The 15873-nt window shown below is 32.9% G+C and overlaps 2 protein-coding genes across 2 annotated transcripts in view; both read left to right on the top strand.

The window, feature by feature from the left end:
* Nucleotides 1-4882, top strand: LOAG_06326 (hypothetical protein; the record flags this gene model as incomplete). Its single annotated transcript, XM_020447119.1, has 13 exons — nt 1-184; nt 335-422; nt 614-779; nt 1165-1353; nt 1690-1815; nt 2011-2104; nt 2453-2568; nt 2844-2987; nt 3102-3213; nt 3819-4005; nt 4205-4285; nt 4484-4588; nt 4702-4882. 13 exons carry the CDS (start codon nt 1-3, stop codon nt 4880-4882), a joined length of 1773 nt encoding a protein of 590 aa, XP_020302616.1.
* A 1694-nt stretch (nt 4883-6576) lies between these two features.
* LOAG_16678 (hypothetical protein) overlaps nt 6577-15873 on the top strand; it is a gene marked incomplete at its 3' end in the record, with an annotated part of 12233 nt that continues 2936 nt past the window's right edge. Inside the window, exons 1-26 of the mRNA XM_020449329.1 lie at nt 6577-6726; nt 6864-6933; nt 7082-7343; nt 7414-7541; nt 7678-7820; nt 8039-8140; nt 8354-8475; nt 8806-8869; nt 9244-9357; nt 9658-9833; nt 10092-10391; nt 10952-11150; nt 11273-11386; nt 11559-11648; nt 11716-11841; nt 12023-12097; nt 12463-12608; nt 12962-13147; nt 13475-13658; nt 13762-13860; nt 14015-14128; nt 14224-14288; nt 14470-14647; nt 14954-15138; nt 15216-15366; nt 15582-15644. Coding sequence (XP_020307192.1) covers nt 6595-6726; nt 6864-6933; nt 7082-7343; nt 7414-7541; nt 7678-7820; nt 8039-8140; nt 8354-8475; nt 8806-8869; nt 9244-9357; nt 9658-9833; nt 10092-10391; nt 10952-11150; nt 11273-11386; nt 11559-11648; nt 11716-11841; nt 12023-12097; nt 12463-12608; nt 12962-13147; nt 13475-13658; nt 13762-13860; nt 14015-14128; nt 14224-14288; nt 14470-14647; nt 14954-15138; nt 15216-15366; nt 15582-15644 — 3588 coding nt within the window. The 5' untranslated portion in view covers nt 6577-6594. The remainder of the gene's footprint in view (nt 6727-6863; nt 6934-7081; nt 7344-7413; nt 7542-7677; nt 7821-8038; nt 8141-8353; nt 8476-8805; nt 8870-9243; nt 9358-9657; nt 9834-10091; nt 10392-10951; nt 11151-11272; nt 11387-11558; nt 11649-11715; nt 11842-12022; nt 12098-12462; nt 12609-12961; nt 13148-13474; nt 13659-13761; nt 13861-14014; nt 14129-14223; nt 14289-14469; nt 14648-14953; nt 15139-15215; nt 15367-15581; nt 15645-15873) is intronic.

The raw sequence follows: 15873 nt of genomic DNA, 5'->3' as shown, positions 1-15873 counted from the left end.
ATGCCTTTGCAAAGGAAACGATCATCTTCAAGACGTAATCGAGATAGAAGGCAGCATTCTAACATTAACAGTGGTAGTGGAGATGCATGTAATTACGTTGTTCGACAAGTACGAAGGTGCTTGGCGTCACGAACGCAAGCTGTAACACTTACAAATCTAACGCCATCTTCTCAGGATGTTGACGGTAATAATATTATTAAAGATCCATTATTTTATTTTTTCATCTTGACAGTTTGAAACAGTTCAGATTTGATGACGGACCATTTGGAGATGTTAAAAGTTGCAGTTCTTTTGAGAAGATACTTTCTGTATGGAATAAATTTATCAGTTTTAGTTAGCACTCGGGTTATTGAAGAAGTCGAAGCTGATGTAAGAGATTTGATATGGCAAACTCTAAAGATCATACGGTACCTAGTAAGCAAGTAAGTTGTCATTTTCTGCGCCCCTTTGAAAATTTTAGCAAATTATCCCAAAAAAAACTTGTGCGAAATATTTTTTAGCAGGACATTAGCTAACAGGTGTGGCAATGCATATATCTTTAACATTAAGATATCTGAAGATTTCAAGGATTTCTGAAATAACGGAATATTTTTCCAGACAATAAATTTTTCAGTGATCAGGAACCACCCACACAACTGCTGAAACTAAATTTGATTGCCGATAAAGAAAGTGGTTGGATAATGGTCGTCATGTGCTTAATTGATGTTGTTCCTGTTGAAGAACCACTTGGCCCTGCTGTTATCACTCTTTTCTTGGATGAGAGTCCACTGCCTACAAAGGTTGGTGTTGACTTTGACTCAGTATTTAAAATAGGATTTAAAAAGCATTGCTGGTCTCGAATTACAAGTCGTAGTGAAGATGACGAATTCACTGAAGAGATTTTGAAGATTCTGTAGTCATTGGAGACCAAGTTTGATGAATTTATGATTCTCATGTATGAAAATACATATATTCATATATATTTATATATGTCGGAAGTATTATTTATATGTATATATGAAATGTATAACAAATTCATACTTGAATACTACAGTGGTTATAACCAAATATTTAGTTTTGGACTTCTGACATTTCATAAGCTAATTTTGGGGCAGGTCATGATTTCAAGACGTATAAATCCAGTTGCATAATCTCATTAATTTTGGAAGGAAAAATTTATTGCAGGAAACAGTAATGCGTTTACTTACACACCATATGCACTTAGAGTTGTCACATTTAACAAATCGCAAAGATTTATCTTCTCGGCATCGCAATATCTGTATTGTACTTGGATCTCTTGCTGAAAAGTTAGCTGGACCAAGCTGCATGCAGATATGCACAAACACTACTCTCAGTTATCTTCTCGATAATCTTGTAAATTTTTCAAAAAATTCTTTCTTTGCTTTCGTAATTTCTGACAATCTAATAAGCTAAGAAACAGAATAGATTACGGTATATTCTCTCTTTTCAAATGTATTTCTATGCTCAGCATGAAAGCGCATCAATAATCGGAGATACTATTGAATTGCCAGTAATCAAACAGATATGAGCTATTTTTTTCTTTCAACAGTATTTGAAGAATTCTGAGAAGTATCAAAGTTCATTTTTCTTTCATTTGTTTAAATATGAAGATTTTCATGTCATCCAGTTTTAAGTATTTCTCTTTTTCTTAATATAAACTTTTTTCTTCCTCAAACAAAGCTTTTAAAGGAACCTACGGGCGATCTGCAAGTCATTCTGTTTTCATTAATTGCTTTGGAAAAATTCGCTCAAACGAGCGAAAACAGGTTAACAATATGCCGACGACTGGAGCAAATGGAACAGAATCCATTATTGGTGAGGTTAAGTTGTAAAGTTTAATGATTTTATCCAATGTCGTGCTCACAGTAAAACCCTTTTATTTCTACGATGTGAATCTTTTATTTTGAGGACACATAAAATAGGCCGTTTTGGCTTTTAAGGTAGATTATGGAAAAATGATTCGAAAATCAGCTCATATGGCAACAGCTTTCAATTTCCTTGCCCTTGCAGGTTTTAGAGTCATGGCTGAGTGATTCAAGGATTGAAGATGACTGGCTGAAACAACAAGTTGCATTTTGTGCTCAATGGTCATTGGACAATGTCTGTCAGTTTTTTTGTGGAAACATTGCGGGACACTTATTAGACTTTTATTTGTTTACTCATGAGAATTTTTATGTATTCTTCAAAAATAGTAGCATTAGACTCATCAATCATCTTCCGTTATTTTTGATTTACTTGGAAAATCACATATTATAGTTTATCAAAAAAAATTTTGAACACGTCATAGGAACTTTGTTGTTTTAGCCGTTTGTTTGAAATGAATCAGTTAGCTGTTTGAAATAAAATGTAGTTCATAGACTGGTGAAACTATTAATATCTCTTTTTCACAAACAATTTATGGTAGACGGAAATTGTAATCCTAGTATAAACTTTATGATTACAAAATTTGTAGTTGTGATCGAGAACCGTATACCGTCATACATGACTGTAAATGTTGATGACACCAATGCTATGTTAAATCATGAGGATGTCAGCGAGTATCTGAAAATTGGTCCTAACGGCTTAGAGGTAACTGCTGTTTATCGCGGTAACTTAGTAACTTTACTGGGCAGGATAAATTAGTATGTATAGCTGAGTAATAGATTATTTTGTAGTATAACGAACATTGTAGAAGTGGAACCAAATACGAGAGGTTTTATTTGTTGGATAAGAAATAGTGGCAACTTATGTTTTCTTCTTTTTTTTTTTTTAAATTTCTTATGATGTTTGTTTGGAATCCATGGATTTCCAACTTACATCATTAGTTCTGAGCTATCATTGTCTACGTTTTCCACAGTTTCCAGGCACGATGTGATGTTTCATCGTTTGAATCAGTTCGATGTACATTTGAAGCTACATGTGGAATTTGGTTTTACGAAGCTCTGATTCTAACTTCCGGTGTTATGCAAATTGGCTTTGCTACGAAGCAGAGTCGTTTTTCAAATCATGTATGGATTTTTTATATTTTTTCTAAAACTCCTACTGATTTTTTTCGAAAAATTATCAGTTAATTGTCTGAATAAGACTTTTGGGTTAAGACTTTTCTCGTTTTTCATTGTTAGGAAGGTTATGGGATCGGTGACGATGATTGTTCTATAGCGTACGATGGTTGTCGACAATTAATCTGGCATAATGCGGATTTCATGAAAATCGAACATGATCACTGGAAAGCTGGTAAGACCTTTTAGAAGTGGGCGAAGCTTTAATTATAAACGTTGTGTTGTGAACATATAGCTCGATGTTACCAAGAGTCGTATTTCAGTAGTTTTATTTTGTATAAATCATCTGAAAGGCTTCCCGTTGTCAAGAAATATTGCAGTGGAGTAAAACTCATGAAATTCAGAACCATTATTAACCAATTTTAATTGCAGTGTCGATGATTCGCGAATTGTTTGCAAAAGCTGATTTCAACCTTTATGAAATACATAATGTTCAAAAATAGACTGAGTAATTACCAGATCTTCTTTTTAAGCATTACCTACTTTCTGGAGGTTGTTAAAAGCTTATGCAATTCTTTGAAAACATCATAACTCGTCTTTTACTGTTATGCATAAAATTATATCACTTCGTTTGACATTTTTGCGGGTTTTTATTTCTTAAAAGTTACTTGAAATGATTAAGTCATATGAACTATGCTATAATGCTGCGTTGAGTGACAAGTTCTGATTTGTGATAACGACATCGAATTCTGGGTTGAACTGGATTGATTTGTCAGTGGTGCAGGTTGGTTGGATTCTATTTTTTTTTTACTCTTTCAGTTGATGACAGATCAGTTGCAGGTGATGTTCTCGGTTGCTTATTGAATCTACAGGACGGTTACGTGCAGTTTTATCTTAATGGTTTATCACTTCGTCAACCGCATCGCGCATTCCTCGATAGGCGGAATGAAAATTCAGGATTTTTTGCAGCTGCGTCGTTTATGAGCTTTCAACAATGTCGTTTCAATTTTGGCTTGAAGCCGTTCAAGTTAGTTGTTAATGAAAGCCATGACGATGTAGTCGATATTTGTATTTGTTTACAAAAAAATTTTGGATATATTTCTTGCAATATTTCTCTTAACCGTCACAGAGTGCATTGAGGGTTAGTTTCTTTGAATTTTCTGATTCACCCATATAATTGGAATCAATTTCCTTTACAGTGTTTTAAAATAACTATAAAATTTTAGATTTCCTCCAACGGACATATCATTTAAAACTTTCAACGATTACGGCACTCTCTTCTCTAAACAAAAAACTATTCTCCCACGGTCTGTTGTTTCGTTTTTTTTTTTTTTTAGTAAAATTGGACAGAATTTAAGAAAATATAGACAACAAAGTAAGAAACTGGGTCTAGCTATATAAACTTAAATCATTTAGTCTAACGCTCCACAGCTTCATTAGAAAACTTGTCTCCATTCGAACGATCTGTAGCTTTTATGCTTCCAGTTAATACTGTTTTATTGCAGACAGCGAGGAATTGAACTCCTTACACAAATATCTATAGCGGATGATGCATGCAATTTATGTTATGCAAATTCAATTGATACTGTTTTAAAGCCATGCGAACACGGGTGAGTTCTCTGGAATCTCACTCTTTATTTAAAAATAGAATTTTATATCTCTCAGAAGTTGATGAGGGACAGTTAATATTTATCAACTTCTGAAAATCAATCCATGTTTTCAGTGGAATTTGTTACTCTTGCTCCGAGCAGATTGAACTTTGCCCACTCTGCCGTGAAACAATCACAGAACGTATAAAGATTTCTAGACGAACCTCAATGTTGATGCAGCATAATGGAACAATGCTAGATAATACCAACACTGGTAGTCCATCGTCATATAATATATATTTACATTCCTTGTAAGAAACATTTACCTAAATAAGTGAAATCAATTCGAAATTTAATTTTAAATGCAAATTTTTGATGTATGTGCTTGAATATTGGAAACTTAGAACATTATTTTTTATTCAGCAGTTATTTTTTGTAATATGTTTCTCAGTCCAGTATGTTTAGATTTCAAAGCATTTCCCATGAATATATATCAAATTCAATTGAGAGACGCTAAAAATAAGGTCGGTTATCTTCTAGTCTTCAGAAGAGCGAAAAATGAAAGTCGATAGGGTGGGAAGAAAATGGCATGCTTGTTTAGTCAGTGCAAATTTTGCATTGAACGTTCTTTGACTATGACATTTAAAATTACTTTTTTCTTTTTTTTTTGTATATTAGAGCAAATAGTGATTAATTTATTACCATTTGAGGACTAGCCCAATTCTCTATTGTAAAAAACTGCACAGATTGGAATTATATTGAAACTTGAGCATTTTGATTGGAATTATATTGAAACTTGAGCATTTTGATTGGAATTATATTGAAACTTGAGCATTTTGACTTGATGGGAAGTCATAGAAATAATTTTCTTCATGTCATCTTATTTTCTGTTCTAGCAAATTCCGAAATGATGCTGTAAATAGAACGTGATTTGATGCATGCCAATATATACGTGTACTTTTTTAATGGTGAATTCAGAATTTCGGTGGAAAATCAAATCTTTGTTATATGTTAATATTATTTCGGAATATTCACATCTGTTTACTTATTGCTTTCTAGCTAATGCAGATGTTCTGTAATAAAGTCTATTTTCGAAACTTAATCGAACGAGTTAATGAAAGGGTTTCTATTTAATTTCCCTATTTTCATTTTCTCCTTAATCAATCTTTTGAAATTTCGATATTAATGTGGAAAGAAGGAGCCTTGCTTTACATGGTGTTCCACATTTTCAATTCATGTATTTTTACACTTCATTTTATTTCATCTTTTTTATCGCAGTGGTTAATAGAAATAGACGATGCTGTTATTACTCTTATTTTTTTTTAAACATTTGCTTACCTTATCTTTTGAAATATTTTTACTTTTCATGTAATCAAGTGTCGAGTCGCAGTGAATTTTATGAGATGCTAGTTCTTTGCTAAGGAACTTCAAAAACATTTTTTTGCAGCGATTTTGACTACTAATGAAAATTTTAGAATGATTGCGATGAAATAAATACTACCTTTAATTGCGGTATTGGCTTGTCGGTTTTTGATTTCTTTTTTAAATTTGCTATCTGAAATGGCATGCTAATACCTTAATTACAAATGATCGGTTTCCATCCGAAAACGGTATGTGCGGATTGTGTTTGTCATAAATGGGCAGAAACTTGTTCAGTTTTTGAAATTCCATTTTCAAAATTACATTCTCGGTATTTTTGCATGTTATAGGAATAAATTATACTAGTAACAATCTTAGTCCATGTTTCAGCAGTGGCTAATTGTTCCTGTTTCTACTTCAGTACTGGTTAATTTAAAACTGCTTAAAACCCATGCCATGCAAAAACCAAGAATGCAGTTTTAAAAATGAAGCCCTTTTGAAACTTGGGCCAAATACTGGTAAATTTAAAAGTGGTTCAGTGGATAATAATTTAACTGGAATTTCACAGTTGTCTGGTGTTTCTTTGTTCTTCACTCGAGTACCTTGAATGAGGATGCTGGTATCGTTTTGCTGTTTTGGTTTTGTTTTCGGTTCCAGATTGAAGAAATATGTCTCCAGTTAAAAAGATCAATCGGAAGAGAAAAAGTAGAGTAGCGCTTCTTGATGAAGTGGAAGTCGTCAGTGTTCATGGGAATGAGGGAGATATTCATGATGATGTATCCAGTTCTGTGAATACATCTGTAAGGTTTCTTTATCCTTTAATACCATTATATTTTATATTTTTTATGCTTCCAAAATAGAATGCCGAACTATAGAAATGCTTCGCAAAATTCACAAGTTTGTGCGGGATGAATTGTAAGCGCTTCCTTCATTTTAGGAAATTCTCAAAGCTGTCATCTTTAAAACAGATTGCTGCCTTCCAAACACCAAGCTGGCACCCAAAAATAGTAAGTTGATGATTCAGATTTTGAGGCAATTTACACTTCAACCAAATCGGATAACATGGGGAGAAATGGTGTGATTCCTTGAAGGACTTTATAAATTTGGTCTTTTGAGATTCACTTTATTTTTATAAAAAAATAATCCGATATTCAGAAAATGCCTACCTTCCATATAAAGAGGAGGAATGGTCGCCATTGTTTCTGTATCGTACTCCATTCGACCTAACATTGGCAGCAATACGGCAGTCTGGTTCCGAGGGCATAGGACGTTGTCAAATTGGAAAAACTTACGGGATGGATACGACAACAAAAGCCGGAAATCGTCGAGTCTCAACAAATATCGTGAATGGGATCAAATCATTTCCTGATCATTTTGGGCAATATCAGAAAATGGAAGGCAAAATTAGGTGTATAAAGTAAGGCTTTTGTTGCAGATATTGTTGCGAAAAAGTTTATGTTGTGTAACATTTAAAACTTCTTTTCCAGGTATTACTGGAAAGTAGCTGCTCATCCAGAGAGTTTCATCTACCTTTTCAAAAACTGGAAAGAGGTGGTTGGTGATGATTGTCCGTTTAGGATTGGCGAAGTTTTGAAGTTTCCGAATACTAATTTGAGTGCGTTTTTTAAATTGTTTGTCATAAATTGGAGTAATAATCAAGATTGGTTTTTTAAAAAGTATTTCGTCTCACATTCACATCCTAAAGTTTGAATTTTTTTTAAAGTAAAAAGTTCACAGAGTTTTCGATTCAGGTACCCTGCGAATGAGTGATGTTTCACTGCGGCGATTGATTGATATAATGAAAGTTCTAAAGGAGCATCGTGTTATTGTAACAGTTCATCATCTTATGAAAATTATCACAGATATGGAGGTTGAATATGGTCTTTGTTATCAGGTATTTTATGTAATAATTTCTCGTCTGCTAAAAAAAGCGATTTTTTGGAAACAAACATATTGCGAATGCAGTTTGCATTTAGAAATGCTTCAGTTTTATCTTCAAGAAGAAACAAAAAGAATCAAAGTTTTTGTTAAAATTTTCCTGATCTTTTCTTATCCAAACATCTTACTCTGTTTATATGGTTTTTGCAGCAGTTAATTTTTCCTGTCATTTAGATTGATAAAAAGTCTTTGTTGAAATGTTTGAAAGCACTTGAAAAGAAGGGCTATCTACACATGTTCCAAACCGTTGTTGTTGAGGAGTTCCGATCGAATAAAGTAAATTTTTACTCCGTTAGTGGCATTGTTTCTGAATAATGCAGATGTCGGTGCTATCAGTTCCTATAATATAAATTTCCTCACTAAAATAACAGTAGTGTTGGCGGAAACAATTGGATCATATCACTGAGTTTTTGCATATAATGACAGAAGCAATCGGTAAATACTATTGAGTCTCACGTTTAATTTGATTAAAATGTATTTCATTTTCAGATTTTAGTTATCACCGAAAGTGACATAACTGAAGCATCACATCCAGAAGTAGAAGCAGCTATCCGCGTAACTATCAGTGAATATAATGAAAGGGGACGTGTGTTTCCTCATGGACAGTTGAGGTTTGTTAAAGGGAGCATGAATTTTGCATATTTACTGCTCTGGTCATTTGTCTACTGCTATGGTATTCCTTTTACTATTTCATTTCACTCGTTTTTCACTGCAGTTTTTTCTTTTTTCAATTTCCTCACTTTGTTATTTGCATATCGAATTGAGTTTGAAGTTTCGAGCAAAAATTTATAAACAATAAATAAATTCCCAACTAATATTCTAATGCTTTGTGGGACGTTGCTTTATTTGCAACTTTTTTTTCAATTTGGTTATGCATGCAGTAGTTTATGATACAGTTTCGAAATGAAAAAGCATCAGAGTTTAGAAATGTGGTTTTGCAGACTCTGTCGTAAAAATCCAGGGAAAGATGGTGACAAATCACCTGATTTCACCCTAGAAGATATTGTAAGTACTTTCCTTATATATTCATTAATAAAGTAAATGTCGTATCATTATACTACTTCCATTTCTGTTATAAATTCCATACGCCCTGATTCTCCCTCCTCATTTTCATATTATCTTTTTAATCATATTCAAAAAACGGTTATCATTAATGACTGTCATTTGCTTAGTATTTTACTAGTGAATAATTTAGTGAATGTATTTTTTTTTTTTTTTACAAGCTGAGTTGAGCTGGTGGAATCATCATTTTTTAAAAGGATAATGAAAATATGCAGAAATAATAATTACTAATATGCCGAAATTAGTATTGCTCCTTGTGAAAGGTATTATTGATTGCATTGTCGTCGATTCGCTTACTTTAATGAGCTGTGTTGCAGGAAATGCTTGAAAATGACAATTTAAAAGAAATGACGGTTGATAAAAGACTGGCAATGTTTCGATTGCAAATGATGCGACGCTTATCCATCTTTTTTCCTGAGCAGCAATCTTATGTATGAAGTTTCATAGTCTTATATTTGCTATATTTGCAACACATTTGGTAATGATAGCTTTTTGAGCACCTCAATAAATACACTTTTTTATAATGAAATATTCTTTGAAAGAATAGCTTTGCTCTAACATTTGCTAACTCACGAGTGAATTTAGTTTTCCACCATGAACGTGGAGTGCTAGTTATTAAAACCAATTATATTTGTGATGAATTAGTCCGCTCACTTTATTATATAAAAATACGAATTATCTGAAACTTTCAAAATGTCTTGTTTTGACTTTAAATGTATTTGAAAATTCAGCTTCGGGGTTATGGCTTTTTTGCGGGAATCATGCCCGTTATTTCGGGTTATCCAGCACATATTTCATATGTATTTCTTGTTTCTTCTTTTTTTAAAATTTTTGTGGATGCGCCGAAATTTTATCCAGCTATTCAAAAGTCGTGGGTTCAAGGATTATTTTTGAAGATAAGAGCGAGGTTGCTTAGAATAAAAACTTTAATAATTTTTTAATATTTGTTTGAATGAATAAGCCAAACTTTCACCAATGCTAATGTTTATATTTTTTATCAAAATAGAATTAAATTGCTTGCTGTTGAAAATTATGTTGAGAATTGTTGAAAATATTGCAAAAACTCATATGATGGGTCGAATTTCCTTCTCCAACACAGCTTTCTTCTTTGCTATATGTTTTGATTATTTCATATTTTATCAATTAAGCTTTCATGTCTTTGCAGAATGTTGCAGAAAGCCATTTTCGACCAGGTGAAGCACCAAATATCACTAGTGAAGCAAGGATCATTTTTTCCACAGACCGAATCTACAGATGAAAATGTAGTTTCAGTAGATAAAAATAATTCAAATTTGGTCTCACCTACTGCTTCAGCAACTAACGAGAAATTGCCTATGAATACTCGGTTACCCAATGACATGTACGGTCAACAAAATAAAATGATTCGATGTTGTATAATACATCAGTTAGTATGGCATTGTTTGTACGGATTGCCGCAAGGAACAAAACCGAATGTATGGGAGAGGTCAGTGGATTTTAATTCAGTTCGTTGTTCTAGGTCGTTATTGTGTGCACTTTCATAAGTTTACTTCATACTGATGCTGCTGTATGATAACCGTATCTTTCACTGTAAATTCACTATTCTTTAAAAGCTCTACAGCATATTGATATATAAATAAGGTTTCAGATTCTCAAACCAAGCCGTTTTGTGAGATGAGAGTAACATGTATTCTCTTTTTAATAAATATGCAGGTTGGGGGTTTTTATAAGCTGACAGATTTTTAGATACATTTGGATATAAATGTTAGATTTTTCATTAGATTTTGGATATGTTTGGATAGACGTAGCAGATTTGTATTTTTCATAGGAGACTAACGATCCTAACATATAGCAGTTTATAAAATTATCACTATATGCAACATCACCTTCGGTTTTTAAATCAATTTGCTGGCTTCCAAATAAAGATTTCTTTGGTGAAATTATGAATTTCCAAAATCCATTAATTTATTCCGTCAACTGTGCAGTAACTGTTGAAATCTCATTCATTTGTCAATCTTACTTATTTTCCATCCTCTGTCAATGTAGATTTCTACCTTACCAAGCGCTTGGATCGGGAATACCAGTCAATCAGTGTCCGGTTTATGTAGATGATGAATCCCCGTACCGTTTCATACCACCGATACCACCACACCAGGATTTACCACATGGATGGTTCCTGTTGCAAGATTTAATAAACGTATTGCCATTATCGATTTATGTGTTGTTTGTGAACATGAAGAATAAGGTAAATTTTCACTTTTACATTTTTTTTCGGTTTCTTTGATTTTCTCAAAGATTGTATCAGTCAAACCATTTTATTGTTGATCATGATCATGCCCTAAACAAATTTCAGATATTTTTTTTTAGGTAGATGTAATCGAGCCCTATTTGAAGGATCCAGTCTTACGGCATATGTTAATTAGTGACCTTCCAATAAATATACGTATGAAGTTGTTGGGTAATAAGAAAGCTGTTTTACAGGTATAATTGTGAGGAGCTTTAAAAGCGCATTATAACTGGTTAATTAATGCTTTTATTTAAAAGCGCATTATATTTAATTCTTTATCAGTTTGCATTGTTTATAAAGTTTGAATTTGAAGTTTCTATAAATTTACTTAATTATGACCATTACTTCAATCTTTGATTTTTTTAGCTGGAACATATTTTGCTTACATTGTGTGGTTTCGGACTGGCGAGAGTGGGTCCAACTGTAGATGCAAAGAAAGTAACGAATATAGAATTGGTAAGGTTTTTTCCGTTAAAAAATTGTAATAGCGGCATTTAAACTTTTAAGATTCCTCATTTTTTAGCAATACTTTTATCTGTCTCGCAATGGCTATTTGCGCGATACAAGTACTTCGCAAAAAGGGTACTGTCGTGTATCAATGCCAATCGATCAGTACACCAAATATGAATATGTATTCGACACAATGGATGTAAGCTTGAAACAAATTTAATGATTTTCTCGGTAATATGCAGCGAAAATGAAATTGTTGAAATTTCTTCTTTCAAAAATTTTATATTAACAATAAAATTAAGTGGTAGTTGAAAAAGAAATCTTGTAATATTTTTCTATTTTGTCACATGATCTTTTAGTCTTTAAATTGATATTTATAGGATGTAATCTGTTATTGGCATCATCTACGAGCAATTGTGCAAAGCACACCATTATCGTTCAGGATGGAAACATCGGTTAATTTTTTTCGAATTTGCTTTCATTTTGTTTTATGAGCGCTTTCCTTAAATCTGCGAGTGCTTCTAATTTTTCGGCGAAGCATTTACTTTGGATTCATAAGTTTCATTTCAATTTTTAAATCGCTGAAAGGTTTCTCATAAGTCTTAAGAAAATAGGTTTTATCACCTCTTGAGAAAATAGGTTTTATTTAAAATAGGCTTTATTTTTAGAGGAGAAGCCAATAAGAAAACAAAAAATCAAACAAAGAATCGTATCCATAGATAGGAGCTCATAAAGTTCATCTTCAATTCATGTTACTTAAATATATCGGAAATATAGAATTTTGCAGGGTTTTATACAGCATGTTTTGTGTAATTTTCAGCAGGAAGATGTGCGGCTCTACAAGAAATATACAATTGGAATGTTCGATCGATCTCAAATTGTGAAACCTTTCGAAGATTTATCAACAACTTTTTCACCTGTTTTACCTCATGATGGTTGTGCAGGTTTTGACTGCTCATTTTTTATGTAAGTTCATTTTTTTTAGGTGGGCTTGATTAGAGCAAAAATCGTTTATTCTTTGTTAGAAATGACCGAAAATTATAGATGTTGAAATCATTAATGTTTTGTTTCTAAGTGGTGTAACCTGAGCTTTCATTACAAACAGAACAATACTCAAAGAGCTGGGATAAAAGATTGGTTTTTTTTCACATTATAACATAAACAGTCATTACTTAATGTTAATGTAATGGTGCAGTTTCACAACCTCTTTATGTTTCTTAGTTGTTTCAACAGTATCAACATTGATGAAGTTCTCTTTACCAGTTAATTTGTTTAGCTTTTGGCGTGATTTCACTTTATCATCTAGTGTGCTTTTGCAGACATTTACGAAGACATTGGGACCTCAATCCTCGACCGATGGAATTTGTCAGCTGGTTTTTGCATGAATGGCGCCGAGCAACTGAGAAAACGAAGTCCCTTATTGAGTCACGAGTAAAAAATTACCAAAATTCGTGGAATTCTTATTTCAGAGCTCTAGTACCATCAGAGATTGGTATCTTTCGAAGGTGCGAAATTTAGTTTCATCAGATTCCTTTTTTTTATTTTTCATTTTTACGAAATGTCTCGAAGCCTTATTTTTATTTCAGAAAATTTTCTTGTCAGTACATAGTGATAGCTATTATGATTATCTTTCAAAAATTCAACTCTTAAGTATTTCGTAACAAGACAGGCAAACAATTAATTGTCCTTCGTTTTCTTCATGCTTTACTTTTTTTTCAGAGGCTTAAAGATTTCTCATAATTTGTAGTCAAATATTGGTAGTTTTTTTTTTTAACCTCGTTTCGTAGATTGAAATTGAACTTAGTTAAATAGCTAACTCTCCGTAAATTTAGAACGTCCAGTGAGGGTCATGCATTGGTACGAGCAAATCCCGGTTTTCTTGGTCGTAAAAGTAGCAGTTGCGGTTCTAAGTCGTTTAAAGGAAAGAAAAAGCGTCCATATGATGAAGTTGATATTATTTCAGAGCAGCGCCGTGTACATTTGAGAAATAGATTCACTTCACTAGAACGCAATATGGTAATTTCCTTAAAAATTTTTACGTTTTGGTTTCAAAACTTTCCGATACTAAAGAAAAACGTGAATGTATCGTATTTCGAACTGATAAGAGCTTCGTTTTCAGTTGATTCTTATTCGAGCTGTTAGCTTCTTTTTGAATCCGATGTACCGGTTCTGGTTGGAACCTGCAGTGCTTCGAGATATTATGCATGAAAATGTTCAGGTACTATTTGTTTAGGATGATTATAAGGTTATTTACAGTGCTATTGTTCCTGTCGTTCAGAATGGTTTTCACAAATACGTGTTTATTGTATTGATGCGAGGTGTCAGTGAAATATTTACAAAGTTTTTTCTTCAATCTTTTTTTGACATTTTAGGAAGCGCGTTCGAAAACAGTCCAAAGTTTAATGGCAGCTGGAGTTCGTGAAATGAAGCGTGTTGAACGTGTGACATATCTTCAGCGGATTGTCAAAAATTTGTCTTCATTTAAGGTTTGGTTTTATTCATGTTGTAATTTGTGAACAGTAAAATGTAAGTCCATAGACTTGTTATTGTATGGTTTTAAAATCACCCCAGAAATTTTCAGGAAATGAGGCTCTTGCGAAGCCAGCTTGCTTTTCACCCAATTTCGGATTCAGCTTTGAAGAAGAAGTTTTTATTGAAGCTTTCAATAAGGCGAAGCAGCTATTATTTATGTAATATAAATCTTACATTTTCTTTTTAGGCTAATATAATTTTTATAAACGGATTGCATAGGAAATTTGATTAAAGGTTTTGATTGGAATAAAACTTTATTAGTTTGATGTGGAGAACTGTCAGTTATATATTTAAGGGAATCAGAAAAATTGCCGAAAACCAGCGAGAGTGATGAATCATTTGAGAAATTTATGAGCACTGGTAAATTAAACATATCCACAGAAGTGCAAAAAACTATGGCAGTGCCGATGCGATCGCAGAAACCAAAAGATTCAAACCAGATCCGTCACTGCGTTGCTTTCAACGTTGTTGTGGTACATGCCTCCTATTACCTTGTTATATTTTTTATCTCAAAAATCATGTTTTCATAGTGCAACTACTTGCTTTGATGAAGTAAAAATTCAGTTTTTGAATTATTTTATTGCTTGGCTTCTTCAATAGGAACAACCTTATAAAAACTCTCGTGAAAGTTTTTAAAGAAGCAGCTTTGAAAGTGGCTGGATTCTAGAAAATGCGAGTTGTTAAAATTAAATCAGTGAAGAATTTTTGTCCGAAAAAACGTTTTTATTTTTATTTAGCATTATGCATTTAATATTTCTCGTTTGAAAGTTTATTTTCAGGGAGCCTTGATAAGTGAGCAAGATTTAGCAGATAAAAGTATGGAGTGTATTTTTGAGAAGTTGGGGGTTTCAGCTGTTACAAGGGTGCTTGAACAGCTTCGTATCGACGGCCTTATCACCAGACAGCGATTCCCGATTGAAGATTCAAAATTTTCTTGGAAAAATCAGGCGACATTGTCTTTCAAGTAAGTTCAAGTAATTTTAGTGTGGGTGCTTTTAACGTTGTTATGGATATAGAAATCTAGCATCAAAAATCTTTCAGCTTCCGACACTTTTTCAATCATCGTTTCCATCCGGACATGCTAGAACAGCTTATTGAATCCAGCGAAGAAATGGAACATGGCACAGATTTTGCGGCTGATGATGATACCGCTGGCAGTGTTGCAGCTGCCACTAGATGCTTCTATGCGGGAGTAAACTGAAATAATTACTTTTCAATAATCTTAAATTCTATGGGGCTAACATATCAGAATCTTTAGAAGTAATTGTTCCTTAGCCACTCCAGAATTTATTAATGGACCTCTATGTTTTATTGAAAATTTTGCATTCTGAATCTTCCAATGTATTTGAACTATTTGCGTCAAAAGTTATTGGAATCTTACTTTTTTTCTCCATTAAATTTTTTTAGCCAGTGCTCAAAATAACGATGGATGATAATGTACTAGAGTGTTTTGATGCGTCTTCTCAAGAAGTGGGTTACAATTTTATACTTACAGGTTCAGTCGTTGAGATACATAATGAGAATAAGTCAAACTTCATCACGTCCCTCTTCCTTCCGATACATTATTGTTTTGTTCTAGTTATCATTATTACTGATCTCTTTTATAATTTTGACGGGTAAGCATTCAATTTATGCAGTAAATCAGAAGGTAATCATTTTGTATTGTTTTAGCTTGTACTGCATATTACCATTATACTTT

Source organism: Loa loa (genome assembly GCF_000183805.2).
Source record: "Loa loa unplaced genomic scaffold supercont3.12, whole genome shotgun sequence".
NCBI classification, from domain to species: Eukaryota; Metazoa; Nematoda; class Chromadorea; order Rhabditida; family Onchocercidae; genus Loa; species Loa loa.
This window is presented reverse-complemented; position numbering and strand designations above follow the sequence as displayed.